This window comes from Anastrepha ludens, chromosome 4, assembly GCF_028408465.1.
Source record: "Anastrepha ludens isolate Willacy chromosome 4, idAnaLude1.1, whole genome shotgun sequence".
Taxonomy (NCBI): Eukaryota; Metazoa; Arthropoda; class Insecta; order Diptera; family Tephritidae; genus Anastrepha; species Anastrepha ludens.
The window spans coordinates 18507324-18523330 of NC_071500.1; the positions used below are offsets into that span (position 1 = coordinate 18507324).

At 34.8% G+C, this 16007-nt stretch overlaps 1 protein-coding gene across 11 annotated transcripts in view; it reads right to left on the minus strand.

The window, feature by feature from the left end:
- LOC128860023 (arginine-glutamic acid dipeptide repeats protein) overlaps nt 1-16007 on the minus strand; it is an 83058-nt gene that overhangs the window by 23413 nt on the left and 43638 nt on the right. For 9 of the 11 annotated variants that reach the window (XM_054097236.1, XM_054097242.1, XM_054097244.1 and 6 more), the window contains 3 exons: nt 9558-9690; nt 5068-5224; nt 4901-4977 (listed from right to left, as the gene is read on the minus strand). In XM_054097236.1, the coding sequence (XP_053953211.1) occupies nt 4901-4977; nt 5068-5224; nt 9558-9620 (297 nt within the window). In that variant the 5' untranslated portion in view covers nt 9621-9690. The remainder of the gene's footprint in view (nt 1-4900; nt 4978-5067; nt 5225-9557; nt 9691-16007) is intronic. The other 2 variants (XM_054097245.1, XM_054097240.1) reach the window with 1 other exon arrangement.

A 16007-nucleotide genomic window follows, 5' to 3' on the forward strand; every position in this document is an offset into this window, starting at 1 on the left:
ACTGGGAGCAGAGATAAATTACATGATATGACTCTTCTTGATAGGCAAGTGTGCGAGTTTCAGTAGTAGAATCAAACTCACTGCCTTCCACACTTATTAGAATGCTTGTGTGATCAGCGGCACATGCTCAGGTGTTCTAGATAGATATGAGCGGCTGTGGCCAATAAGGCGGCACACGTGGCGGCATGGCGGCGAAATGCCTACATTCTTGAATGCTTCATGATTTTAATTTCCATATAAATGTCCAGTTCCATTTTCTTAAGAAGCCATTACATTCGTTCATAGCGTGCACAACTACAAATTAAATTTTTAGTTATTAAAATTTGTTCAATTAACTTCCAAGGAAATTACATACTTGGCACATTTGCAGCCGAACATTTAGGTCAATTAATTGTATAGGCACGACTTTACATATCGTAGCTAATTGTGTATGTACAATAGGGTGATCCCAATTGGGCGAAATTTTGATATTAAAAAAATATTCCGAAATCTTTTTAACGCTTCATTCGTTTGGGTCATGCTCATGATTCCATTATAGAAGGTAAGGTAAGTAAGCAGTTGCTCTCTATATCCCAGAAGATGAATTAGAACTTCAAATAGAAGGCAGATATTTAAGGCTATTGTTGGTATAATCACGCGATCCATTCCTTTGAAAAATTATGCTTCGGTAAAGCAATCTTGAGGGATTGCGCTTCTATGGAGCTAAGCCCTAAGGACCATATTCGCTTCTTTTTCTTCATGACCATGGAACTAAGAGGAACCATAAGAGAAATCATGAGTCAATCTGAACAACAATAAACAAACTATTCGTTATGATAAATGTAGCGTTCACGTGCAACGAGTGTATCCTAACATTAGAGCGACAGGTGGTACTCCCTAATGGAATCTGTGACTGCCGTATATACACCGCACCTGTTGCAAAAGAGTTAAAAGTTTTCATGCTAATTTTTTTGGTAAATCTTATAAACGAAAAAGAATGAATGTGTAAAAAGATAAAACGACTTAACTGTGTTAGCACAAGTGTGTATTTTTAATTTGCTTTTTTCTACTTATAAAGGGTCTTTCAAAAGTGGCACCTAGATTTCAGTAGCGAATAACTCCTAGACGGTATCTTTTTTTATGTCATCTTTGACATTTGTCAAGTAGACAGATATACAGTTTTATACGATAGAATAGCACTTAAAGTTTTTGAAACTTAGGAACAACATTTCGCGAAATTCGTAATTTTTTTTGTTGGAGATAATCGTCCGAATGAGTGCTCAATTCAAAAGTTAGTGAAAAAATTTCAATAAACTGGTTCTGCCGAGGATAGAAAAAGCACTGGCAGATCAAAAACTGGAAAGGGGAAAGTGAGCCAGCAAAATAACATTTAATTTTGGGGGAAGTTGAAAGTTTTTCCTGGATAAATTTTTACTTGTACGATCTTGCAAGTGAGAAAAACAACTGATCGCAAAGTAAAAATAAACACGAATTAAAATTCACGAATCGAATTAAAGTCCTAAATTTAAATAAAAATGTTGATTAAAACTGAGAAGGCAAGTAAATACATTTTAGATAAAATGTATAAAGTTTATTTGCAGACATATTACATAAACAGGAATCAGAAATAATATAGAGGTATGTAGTGAAGGAGAACGGTCGCCAAACAAGTCGTGAATTGGCGTAAAAAATGAACTGAGATCATAAAACGATTCTCAATCACCTTCATTCAATGGGATTTATCAAAAAATTGGGAGCCTGGGTGCCTCACGAGCTCAACAAAAGCGCACAATGAAAGTCGCCTTCAAATTAGTTCTCAGCATCTCGCCCGCCATCGAGCGACACGCGGTCATAAAAAGCGCTTTTTGTACCGAATCGTCACGAGAGATGAGAAATGGTGCCTATACAGCCATATGAAGCAAAAAAGGGGTGGGTGACTCCAGGAAATACGCCAAAGCCGAGAGTCGAGCCGGATCTTCATCCAAAGAAGATCAGGGCATGTGTTTAGTAAGACTGGGAGGGCATGGTGCACTGGGAAATGCTCGAAAAGAATGCCATGGTCAACAAGGAGTTCTACAAGCCAAGCTACACTGCGTGAATGCGGCTATTCGATTGAAAACACCTGATCGACATGGTCAAACCAAACTTCTTCACGTACCGCCAGGCCCTATGTTGCACAAGTCGTCAAAGCCACACTCTAAGAGCTCGAATGGGAGATACTTTACCATCCGTCATATTCTACGGACCTTGCACCGACCAATTACCAACTTTTCCGCTTCCTGTCAAACCATACGAAGAGCGTTACCTTCGATAATAAAGATGGCCTTAAAAACTGAATCAACAACTTCTTTGACACCAGACAAGGCAATTTTTGGCGGAGCGGTATCAACAAGTTGGTCGAGAGGGGGGAAGAGCAACAGCCAATATATTGATTAACTTATTGATATAATTATTGTTTTTTGTTTAAATAAAAGTCTTCGGTAAAAACGGTAAGAACTTATTCCCCAACCTAATTCTTCTAAACCACAGCCTCCAGTCACCGTTACTGCAGATTCCGAAATGCAAATCGGAAGCATTGAAGGTATTTTTTGTGTTTTATTCTTGTACTTCTTGGCTATTAACTAATTTGCCATAATATTTTCATATAGCTACATGCACACACGGAAACAAAGGAAAATTATTTGTTGAATTTTTTTTAAAGGGGGCAGCTCCTTTCACACTTTTTCAACTCTTTTCCCTCTTTTTTTTTTTTTTTTTTTTTTTTGCTTTATAAATTCATTTACAATCTAACGAAAAGCTTTTAAATGTTTTAAGCTTAATGGAAAGTCTAAAAAGTCTCTATAAAGTCAGTGAAGTGTTGTGAAGAACGGAAACTTAATCCCATTTTTTTTATATTTTTTTTTTATATTTTTTTTTTTTTTTTTTTATTTTAATTTTTTTTTTTTTTCAAGAAAATTTTTGTGTACTCATTTAAGCATGAATATTAATATGTAATTTATTTTTAAATAATAAATACCCTAAGTTTACAGTGAAACCAAAAAATTATTGAAAAACTCGTCTGGAGGAGCTGCCCTTTTAATTTAAGGGGTAACACCACTGTACACGCGTAAAATAAACACGATTTTTAAAGAATTTTTTTGTACAGAAAGAAAGGGAAAGGAATCACTCTGATTTGGGAAGTTATTACTTATATACTAAAATACAAAACTACAAAGTTTGATCGAAAAATTTTACAAAATGGCGGCATTGGAGACATTTTTGTAATGTGGTTTCTCTTGAAGGAGCTCCGCGGCACGCAGCACAGAGGGTGCAAATTTTAATCTGGAACAAAGAAACATTTTTTTTCTTAATCTAGATAAAAATAGCTAGAGAAACACGGAGGGGATTTAAAAAATATTTATTTTTGTGGAATTAGCAAGCATTTGAAGGAAAAAACTCTATTTTGGACTAAAAGAAACGGCATTTAAATAATTATAACAATCGTTTAAATTAATCTATCGAAAAACCCCTACGCTCTTCTCTTAAGAAGGTTATTATACAGACGTAGTGAAAAACCTGATTCAAACTATTAAAAATTGTTTGAGTTATGCTGCGTGCCAATTTCAGAAAACGTGTTTTGAGAAAAACGCATTTAAGGTATGGAAATTTGGAGAAGTCGTTAGGTAGCAGGCACTAACGCTTGGTTAAAAGCTTAAAATATTTATGAAATAAACTTCGGTAACGTATAAAACTTTTTGTTCTGTATTTTAATTTATTTAGAAACAACATCTAGGCGCGTCATTTGAAAGACTCTTTATATTTCTAGTGAGCAAACCACCAAAAGCCCATTAAGAGTTCACACAATTGGTAATGTATGTTACTATGTGTGTACTTGTCATATTATGTACATGTATACATATACATATATACAGGGTCCGGCACTCGAAGTGTAATCAACTTCAGACAACTCGCACAGCTGATGCACGGGCAGCAGCTGTCTGTTAGTTGGCTAAATGACAGTCCAGAGTATTGTTTACAAGCGCGCGGTTCCCCGACGAAGTGCCAATCAAATGGCGAAAGAACTGAACATATTTGACCGTAGCATTCGCCGCATACTGAAAAATGAACTCTAAGTCAAGTCTTACAAGATCCAAAAGGGGCAAGATCTCACTCCAAAGCAGCAACAAGTCAGTTGAGAGAGCCAAGGAGTTGCTTCGCTGGGCCAAAAGCGGTCAGTTTCCGAACATTATGTTTTCTGACAAGACAATTTTTCAAATTGAGCCATTCGTAAACTCCCAAAACGATAGGATTTAGTTGATCGACCATTCATACGAGAATTTGAACCATCAATTGGCCACTTGGAGGCAGCACCCACCACAGGTAATGGTTTGGGGTGCTGTTACCACAGATGGGCGCTCTCTAATCGTTTTCATCGAAACTGGCGTTAAGGTAAATGTGAAATATTACCGGGAAAGTATTCTGGAGGTTGCTCTGAAGCCGGGGGCAGACAAACATTTCGCTGGCAGACCATGGACGTTTCAATAGGACTCGGCACCGTCTCACAAAGCTCGAGTAAGCCAAGAATGGCTAAAAACAACGTTCCGAACTTCATAACGTCCACACAATGGCTCTCAAATGCATCAGACGCGAATCCGATGGATTATTCTCTTTGGGCCTCTTTGGAGAGCAAGGTCCGAACTAAAAGATTCACTAGTCTCGAGGTGCTGAAAAAAGCCATTGTGCGCGAGTGGGTCAAAATACCTGCAAGTCAAATTCGGTCACAAGGTGGTCATATCGAGCAAAAGTAAATTAATTCATAATTTTATATTATTTTCACGCATTTTGAATAAAAGTAAATTTCCAAACTAAATGTATGGCCTTTTTTATTGGTTACACTTCGAGTGCCGGACCCTGTACATATGCATGTAGGTGTGGTACTTACAATATCCAAAGCGTTAATTGTTGTATCGTCACGACTAGCAGCTAAACAACCGTCTTCTAGTCCTCCATCACACATTCCTGAAAGTAAACAATAGTTTGTGAATAAAGCGTCAATACATGTAATTAAAAAAAATAGGAATAATAAAGCGGTTTCACACAATTTCTCACCTTGAAATGCAGCCATAGAACGCGCCGCACGCAAAAACATTAACAAATCCCCATCGGCCACAATGCCTGGACTCCATCTTGATTCTTCTAATTCGCGTTCGTCGCTCTCTTTGTCAACAGGGAAGCTTGAAATTGGATTATAATCGGGCAATTTTGCCTTTGGTGTCCATAAAACAATTTCACAATTAGTAAAACTTGTATGCATTGCAGGGTTATTTAATATTATACACTTTTCTATGTGATTACTTTTCGTGGTTTCATTAAATTTTATTATTCATTTATATATTTGCATTAGTATTATCATTACTTTATTTATATTATATTTACTGTTGATTAACTGTTTCCATTTATTATCTATTTTTACTACGATTTTCTCATTTACATACACAACAGCAACAAAATACTCTACCATTACAGCATTTTTAATAATACCATTCAATATGAATGTCTACACATACAATTGCATACATATATACATATATATGTTATACATATGTAGATGAAATGAATGACTGATGTTTGGAAGGATTGGGATTGGAATTGGGGTGAAAATCAAAACATATTATTAGAAACCCACTCGTTGCTAGTTTTGCTTTTGCTGCCAGCCAATACGCCAACAACAACGTCAACACAACGAACGGGTTAAGTGACTTTATTATTTTACTAATTGTCAATTATTGTGAGCCAATTATGGGTGGAAATAATACTATGATGCTATGTATATGTATTGTATGTAGGATTTATATTGGTATTGAGCAAGTAATGCGATGTGGAACCAAAGATGTACGAATATAAAAAATTAAAATTGCAAAAACAACAAAAAAATTACAATAAATTACACAGCTGCTGTCAGCTTACAAGCAATGCCTAGACAAATGCCGATTGCAAAGTCTTCGTTCGCTATTGATTAGCTACGGAAATACGCTCTGAACGTGTTGCTACTTGCGAGAGTAAGTATAGTAAATTAAAACAAAAACAAAAAAAATTACTCAATTATTTAGTTGTTTATTGAGCAAGTATCAAGCTCGTAATTTGTAAGCGTTTAGCGCGCATAAATGTTTTCGAATGATATGCAGATTAGAAAAAAGTACTATTTAATTCTTAACTAAGCAAATAAATATTGATAAAAAATTCCTTTAATGACTCCGACACCGCTATTTGCAAATCAAAGCCTCGTGATTAGCTTGAGGAAGGTCGGTGGCGGCGGTTCCAAAAAACAAAAAAAAAAAAAGAAACAGGCGAAAGGGAAAGACAACAGTCGATTCCGACCCACATTTATATCCGACCAAGGACTGTGCAGGATTTATGCAATGAACAAGCCGGATTTTACCCACGCCGTTCATGCGTCGATCACGTAAACACCCAAGAGTGATTGTTGAGGTGGAGTAGCGCTCTCCTCTACATCTATGCTTCATCGACTTCGAGAAGTCGTTCGACACTTTAAGGCATGCCGCAATCTGGAGTGTTCTCGCCTGCAAAAGAGGGCCCGGAAAAATAATCAGGATTGGTCCACGAGCGCTTGCTGCCGTGTTAGCCATGAAAATGCTTTGAGTGTCAGTATTGAAGTGCAAAACGGGGTCAGACAGGGCTGTGTGCTTTCGCCACTGTTATGCAATTTAGTCTTGAACCAAGTTATGCAGCAAACTTGCGCGGAGAATAGGGGCATAGACTGGGGATGGAACGGACATCTAGAAGACCTGGACTACGCGAATGATATATGCCTGATGGAGCACCAACACTCGCATATATCTTCAAAGTTGCATGCAGTCAGCGCTTTTGCAGCTCAAACAGGGTAAAAAAACAACATTGCCAAAACAAAATTTATTTATTTAAACACCAACGAAACGTGCACCACCTTAGAAGAAATAAATGAAATATGCTACCTCGGCAGCATTATCACAAAAAATAGCGGATCAGCAGTAGATATTCGCAACCGAAAAATCACTTCAGTAGGGAGTCAAAACAATCGTTATCTGAGTGAACAGCAACTGGTGAATCTCGTTCAAAACGCCAGAAAGTGCAACAATTGGCTGGAAAGGTTATGGGATTGGTATTTTGGAATGTGGATGGCGTAATATTCATCGACTATCTTGAGAAGCGAAATACCATCAACAAAGACTATTATACAGGATCCGGCACTCGAAGTGATGTACGGGCATCAACTGTCTGTTAATTGACTAGAAGGCAGTCCAAAGAATTGTTTACAAGCGCGCAGAAGCATTTGGCCGAGAGTAAACGCGAAAAAAGAAAATCAGTAATGGATTTCAAGCGTAATAGTGTGATTGCATTATAATTGGCTGGAAAATCACAACCAACGATTGCTTGTGAGCTCGAGCACCTTAAAATAAATACAATTTTTGTTTATCGCACCATTACTAGTTAAAATGATGCTGGTAGCATCGCCAAACGTCATGAAGTAGGTCATCAAAAGACTGCAATGTCACGTGAAATGGTTCAAAAAGTGAAGAAGCGAATTGAGCGAAATCCCCGACGAAGTGCCAATCAAATGGCGAAAGAACTGAAAATATTTCACCGTAGCATCCGCCGCATACTGAAAAATCACCTCAAAGTCAGGCCTTACAAGATCCAAAAGGCGCAAGATCTCACACCAAAGCAGCAACAAGAGAGCGAAGGAGTTACTTCGCTTGGCCGAAAGCGATCAATTTCCAAACATTGTGTTTTCTGACAAGACAATTTTTCAAATTGAGCAATTCGTAAACTCTCTAAATGATAGGGTTTCTTTGATCGACCGTTCTTACGAGAATTTGAGTCATCGATTGGCCACCAGGAGGTAGTACCCGTCACAAGTAATGGTTTGGGACGCTATAACCGCAGATGGGTGCTCTCCAATCGTTTTCATCCAGCCTGACGTCAAGATAAATGCAAAATGTTATCGTAAAAGTGATCTGGAGATTGCTTTAAATCCATGGGCAGACAAACATTTCAGTGGCAGACCATGGACGTTTCAACAGGACTCGGCACCGTTTCACAAAGCTCAAGTAAACCAATAATGGCTAAAAAACATCGTTCCGATCTTCATAACGTCCATAAAATGGCTCTGACATTCACCAGATACGAAGGCGATGGATTATTCCTTTTGGGCCATTTTGGAAAGCAAGGTCCGAACTATAAGATTCACCAGTTTCGAGGCGAGTGGACCAAAATACCTGCAAGTCTCATTCGGGCAGCTTGCGATTCGTTTCTGGAGCGACTCAAGGCCATAGTCAAGGCAAAAGGTGGTGGTCATATCGAGCAAATGTAAATTGATTCTTAATTTTCTATTATTTTCACACATTTTTTACTTTGAGTTGAATAAAAATAAATTTCCAAACTAAATTTATGGCCTTTTTAATTGGTTACACTTCAAGTACCGGACCCTGTATGGCGTTATTGGAGCGTTTGAAGGCCGACATTGCAAAGAAACGTCCGCATATGGCAAAAAAAAATTTCCATCAGGACAACACACAGTGTCACAAGTCAATCAAAACAATGGCCGGTAAGAAATTTCGCTTGAATGAAGAGGTTATCGCTGAAAGTGAGGCCTATTTTAAGGAAAAAGGTAAATCCTTCTACAAAAGTTGTTTTTGAAATGTTAGAGCGGCACTGAAATTATTACGTTGTTTTTTATGGGAACTACGTTAATGAATAAAGCTAATTTTGAACAAAAACAAACAACGAAACAAATCTGCTGCAATTCTAAATTTAATCATCTAATCAATTAGTCCATTTTCCACATTCGACTAATTCGCTAAGCTTCTGTATAAATGCACATACAAATAACTGGCACGGCGCAAAACTAGCCGACAATTAAATTTCAATTAACGCATATTTGTCGTGAACTAGGTATTTGCATATCCTATTAATTGCAAATCAATTTTTTTTTTTAAATACAAAACCACCTTAATGCGATTATACGATTAGTGCTAATTACATAGGCATAATCACGAGAAATTACCAAGTTAATTATAACAATAAAAATTAAATCATGAAATAAAGACCGCAAAACAATAAAATAACGAAACAACAAAATTATAGTAAACTCGACAGACATCAAGTACTCATACACGGAAAAATACTTTTGCCTCCACTATATATACAGATACATATATACATCGATATGTATTATACTGTTATATGTACATACATACGAACAAGTAACGCTACAACAACTTGTCAGCCATGTCAACAGACAACCAGCAAATTAAAATGAGAATTATTACATCGCGCAATGGCTCTACCCAACGCAAAGTAGCAACAACAATTTACAAAAAACAAAAAAAAAAACACTTTTCCTTCAGAGAACCAAAATAGCACATACAAAGAGAAAAAAAATTAAATATTAAAAAACAAAAAATCATGACTAGTGCAAATAAATTTTGGTACGATTATGATTACTATTGGTTTCGATTTGATTTGATTTGGTTTGATGAAAATTTTGAATTTGAAAAATAGACTTGTTACCGTGAGATTTTCGTGAGTTATGTACGTACATAGACATCGTTTACCTGGTGGCCGGGACCCACTCGAATTTCTCCCTGAGTGGAGGCCGCCATTACCCTTTAAAGACACGCTTCCGGTCCAGTGTTAAGCTTTTTATTGCCCTCTATGATGAAAATATGCAAACTGTAAAAGAGAGAAAGAAAACAAAATGCAGAAACAGCATTAGTCAAAATAAAGATGATATTTACATGGTACATACATACATACATGCATACATACATGCATACATACATACATACATGCATACATACATACATACATACATATGTACATACATATATTACATAAATGCATCGGGTGTTTTCTTTTAGCTGCATGAAAACTATCAATAACGATAACTATGGTTTGACAGCTGAGAATGACAAACTGTGTTGGCATTTCTGTTCAGAGAGGTTTGGCAAGTCATCATGAATCGTTTGAGGGAATTTGCTTTAAATTTTACTTTACTTACAAAAAAATTATTTACGAAGTTCATAGAGCACTGGTAGCAGCATCGATCCTTATTTCTTTCGAAATGAGAAATCAGCTGCCGTTACCAAATTTCCAAAAAATTAATCAATAAGACGACGCAACTTGTCTTACAGCGCGCATAACAATCGATATATTGCAAAATCAATTTGATGACGTCTCTCTTTCCAGAAGTGGTCATGTTAATTAGCCTCCGCGTTCCTCCTCTAGATTCCTTTTTATGGGGCTATGTCAAGTCATTTGTTTATGCCGACAAACTAGCAACTCTCGAATCATTGCAAGCCAATATTCAAGCCACCATTGATGACATACGGCTAGATTTATTGGAAGAATTGTTGGCAAACTGGACTGATCGAATGGACCATGTAACTCGTAGACTCGGCGGACATAAGCCGTATATCGAATGTAAAAAATAAATGTCATGAAATTTTCTACCAGGTTATAACAAAAAAAAACTCACTCCAACAATATTTTTATTTTGCATTGTCTTTTTAATTTCTCAAGTTCTTAAAAAACACCCGATATATACACATACTATATTTATACTACATTAAATTTAATTGTAATTTCATAGGTAAACAAAACCCATAATTGATAGATGCCCTCGACGATGGTGGATGGATTATGATTTTGTGCATGGGAAATGGCTGTGGCAGTGAAAAGTAGAGAAGGGCACGAACTTACACACAGTTGTGTGTGAACACCCTACAGGAAAATACTACTCAAAAGAAAGAATTTATTTTTCTGCCAAATGCAAGCTGGATTAATAGTGATTAGAAGTATTTGATAAAATTGATCAAATAAAATTCAAAATAAAATAAGATTGAACACTTAAATAAAAAACATTGAATTATATTAATAAGAAGAAAATTAGTAAAAAAATTAAAAGAATTAACTTAATTAGATAAAATAACCTAATAGAAAAATAAAAAATATTAAGTAAAATGAAATAAAATGAACTAAAATAAAGTAAACAAAATAAAATAAAACGAAAATTGAAATGAAATAAAATGCAATCAAATTAACTAAAATAAAAACTTAACAATTGTGTATACAAATAATTGGCGCTTGCACTCTGTTCTGGGTGTTTAGCCGAGCTACTCCTATTTGTGGTGTGCATCTTCATTTTTTCCCACAAATGGAGGAATCTACAGTTTTATGCCGCCTCCGAAGGGAAGATACATTTTTTATGAGGAGCTTTTTCATGGCAGAAATACACTTAGAGGTTTGCAATTGCCTGCCGGGGGGCGACCGCTATTAGAAAAAACGTTTTCCTCATTTTGGTGCTTCATCCACGGGGGTTTGAGTCCCCGCACTACCGAATGTTAGTCACACACCAAAGTATTCAGCCAAAGATGTAAAAAAAAGGTAAACTAAATTAAATAACCTCAAAAATAATAATAAATAAATTGAAATAAAATAACATAAAATTAAAATAAAATAAAATGGATAAAATAAACTAAAATTACTATAGAACTCAAATGGATTTGCGAAACGAGGGAAGTGAACATAATTCCAATAACTATGTCTTTCGCCGGATCAGTGCCTAAGCATCTAATAAAATGAACTCGAAGAAGTATGACTTTCAGCAACGTTTAGAGGGCATGCAGAAATGGATCATACTGGACAAATCTGCAATAGTTCGAAGATTTATAAATATATAAGCCATAGCAATCGCATGGACGTAGAACTGGGACTACGCGCCATCAGAGCACAATCACTTAATAATTTTATTCGGGATGTGTAAGTGTAATAGCCAAACGGATTAAGCCCAAATAAAATAAATGAAATAAAAATAACCTTTGTTATTAGCGCTGCTAAGCAATTATTTGCTAAATAATTTATTATTGCACAAATATTTATCAAATAAAAAAATAAATAAAAAAAATAAAATTAAAAATAATAAAAGAAAGAAGTAAAAAAATAAAAAAGATATACTAAAAAAAGGAAAAATAAAACAAAAATAAAAAAATATATATAACAAAAAAAAAAATAAATAATAAAAAATAAATAAATTATAAAAAATAGAGCAAATAAAAAGAAAATAAAAAAATAAATTAAAAAGTAAATAAAAATAAATAAATAAAAAAACAAAATAATAAAATAAAAAAATAAATAAAAAATACAAAAAACAAACAAAATAAACAAAAAAAAAAAATAAACAAAAAAAAAATAAACAAAAAAAAAATAAACAAAAAAAAAATAAACAAAAAAAAAATAAACAAAAAAAAAAATAAACAAAAAAAAAATAAACAAAAAAAAAAACCTAAAAAATAAATAAAATGGAGTCAAATAAAATTAAATTAACTAAAATAAATATAAAATAAAATGGATGTAGTTATAATTAATTTTGTGATCCACAGGAGCTTTCTTACTAATCTTCAATTACTGGACAATGCAATAAGTGCCCACATATCGGTCCAATTCGACGATTTCTATGTGTTTATCGACATTTTCAACGATTGGTCTACCAGAGCGGAATCGTTGAAGCAACCGCTTTGATGATGCAATAAAGGTATAAAATGTGTGTTAAAATCTGTTCATTTCATTTTCAGACACACGCAGTCAGCATCAAAAGAAACTGTACGCCACATATTAAAAGATCTTGACTATTTATTTAATTATTTATTTTTTAATTTCAATTATTATTTTTTTTTATAAAAACATAGTTCGTACTGTACATAAAAAGCCATAAAACGCAAAGTTTCATTAAAATTTCAAGCTTTTGAATCAAAATTTCTGGAGTAAATTTCGAGTATGCAGTTTTGTGGAAAAAATCTTGATTATGCAGTGTTGTTGTTCATTAAATTTTGATATTTTTTTATTTTACGTTTACATTGCGAAAAATATTATTAACTAATGAGCAATTTGTTTTGATATAATAAAGTGAAATTTTTAAATGACTCAAAAATCGTTTTATTTTTTGGTCATTTTTTCTGTTGACGGTGTTGGATATTTTCCTCCATACAACAAATGCTCGAAATTTTTTCTTCTGGCATTTTTTCTAGAAGTTCTATGAATATATGAATTTTATAAAGCAGTTATGAATAGAAATCCAAAATATCTAGGCTGTTATTTGCTTTTCTATTCCGAAAATGTTGTTGTTCTTTCTACCCACTTTGATCAACATTTTTATTCTCCTGGCTGACGCCTTTGAGGCGTAAGCAAATAAAAGTTTCAATCTTATCCAGAACTGAAAAAACTAATACAAAAAGAAGCTGTACAGCTTTGCTTTTCGAACCGAATTGGAATGGAGGTTAACAAAATGTGTTTAGCCCAAATTTTGGAAATATTTTAATCTATCAGAGCAAGAAACCAGTTTAAGTAACATAAAGAGATAACTTTATCAAGAGGTTTTTACATGGTATGGTAAAGGTATAACCTACTCTCCCCCTTTAGCGTATTTAGTTCACTGAAACTTCGAAACTTTATCTGCGAATACTTACTTTTGCTCACTAAAAATATGTTCAAAAAAAAAACGCGTTAGGATTTCGAGTAGAGAATGCATGACACGAGTTTGTCAGGCGCTAAATGTGCGTTAATTCCATCCAGTTCGAGTTTTACTTTCACGAAAAAAGGACGTTCAAGAGTTTTGGCAGTTATTTTATGCATACTACCCGACGTCTTCCCACTTCGTCTATAAATATGTAACTCTGTATTAATAGCTTCTAGCCTTTTTGCGGGTTTATGACCCAACTAACTTTCATGAACCGCATCTATGTATTTGTGCCAAAAGTGCGCACTCATCTGAACAACCAGCGCAATGCAAGCCTATGATCTCCAAGCGCGTGTTGACAAGTGAGGGGCGTTAGCGCTGGGTTTCATAAAATCGCGTATTAGTATGTGAACACCTTCAGCAAAATGCCAGGAAATGCGTGTAGTTATAAGCGCGTTAAGCGCTTGCACATCTGAACATGTTCTTAATCAAACTAAGTTGAAACGCCCTTAAAACATCCCTGCAGGGCACGTATACACTCATTACCATCATAAACGCATTTATGCAACGCGTCTAGTGCAATTGAAGTGGCATATCTCATCGCAGAAATTATAGAGAACAGGAGGGGTCCAACAAAGATCAACGCAAAGGTTGGACAATTAAATGCATTGCAATTGACAGTGAATTCACAGCAAACACGCCACGCCTGTGGCACAAAGCGTACAAACACACAAACAAGCGTAAGCATAAATAGCCATGTAGGGAAAAACAGACTGGTAAGACACATTTCCACTTCAAAAATGGTGCTATTATAGATTAAATGGAACAGTTTGCCGGGAATTGAAACAAATCCTACATCAATAATTGAAGATAATTTATGAAATATTTAATGTTAATATTGGAAAAAATCACGATGCAGAGAATAGGGTGGGGCCTATCGTGGTACCGTTACTTTGCTCTCGAATTTAACTCTATCAGCTGCTTTTCATGACGTCCCACTGGTGCAATTGGTGATCAGTGTGACCAGATTAACATTTTCACAAGTTGATTTAGCATTTTGTTCTCTGGCCTCGCAGTTGTAGTTCTTTCTTCCTGACATTTTTCAAGCCTCTTCTAATTAAAATGTGATGCTTATAGTTATGTAAATATTTTAACTAGTTGAATAATTCACTCAGCATTACTTCTTTTTATAATCGTGTGTTATTTGTGTGGGACATTTCTTCGCTTTATTTACTTTTTTTAAATGTGTTATGATTATGTACAACATACTCTATACACAGGGTTTCGAAAATCCACTCTTGTATTTAAACTTTTGTTAAGAGAAATCCCTTAAAAAAGGCCGAAAACACTTTTTTGTTATATTTAAGGTTATACTAAAAAATTGTCGATATAATTTCTTCAGTATTATCTGAAATTTTGTTTTTTTTTTACTATGATAAAACTTCTAAAGCTATAGTATAATATTTAGTAAATTCAAAGGCTTTTTTTTTTTTAATTTATGTATAAAAATGTTAAGAAAAGTCGAGAGAAGACGATCCAATATTCTTGCATAACATCAAAAGGGACAAAAAATTAGATTTGCACTTTGAAAACATCAAATTTTATAAGAATAAATAAATTTTCAATAGCACTGAAATCTTCTCAGCATACGCTTTAAATACAATAGTGAACGTTTTTTTAATTATAACATTTTTTTAACTTAGTTTTGATAGCTTTAAGTGATCCCGGTGGTCTAGAATTTTCAAAACAACCAATTTTTTTTTTGTTGATATTTTGAAAATATAGGCTTTTAAAAATATACCCTCACATTTTTAAGAATGATACATATAATTGGCGTGTACACCCTTTTTAGGTGTTTGGCCGAGCTCCTCCTCCTATTTGTGCCGTGCGTCTTGACATTATGGAGAGACCTATAATTTAAAGCCGACTCCGAACGGCAGATATTTTTATGAGGAGCTTTTTCATGGCAAAAATACACTCGGAGAAAACAACTTTCTCTTAATTTTGGTGTTTCACCGAGTTTCGAATGGTAGTCACGCACCAACCCATTCGGCTACGGCGGCCGCCTTTAGAAGGATATTCTCAGTATTTTCGATTCTACAGCCGTTTGATCAGGTAGAATCAGATTCGTCACCCACCCACTCTCAAAACTTTAAACTCAATTATCTTAAAACTACTTTTTTCGGTCTGGTGTTGTCAAAACAAAAAAACTTCTTAATTTCTATCATTCTTGGGAGAAAATCGTGGGCGGACAATATTTATTTCCATTTTTATACATATCATGCAAGATTTGAAAATCGAAATATGACTTTAGTTTTCTTAACATATTCTTTTTTTTATTTTTTAATCGTCCTTAAGGCCGGCGGGCCAATTAAAAGGTCAAAAAAATCGATTTTTTTTTTCTTCCTGAAATCAATAGCTTAGATATTCAAGAATATGAGACACAAATTTTCAGAGTTAAATTCCAAGTATTTGCAGAGCTACAGAGCCGAGCATAGTGCGGCGTCGAGCAACCGTGCGGTTATTGTTGTAGTGT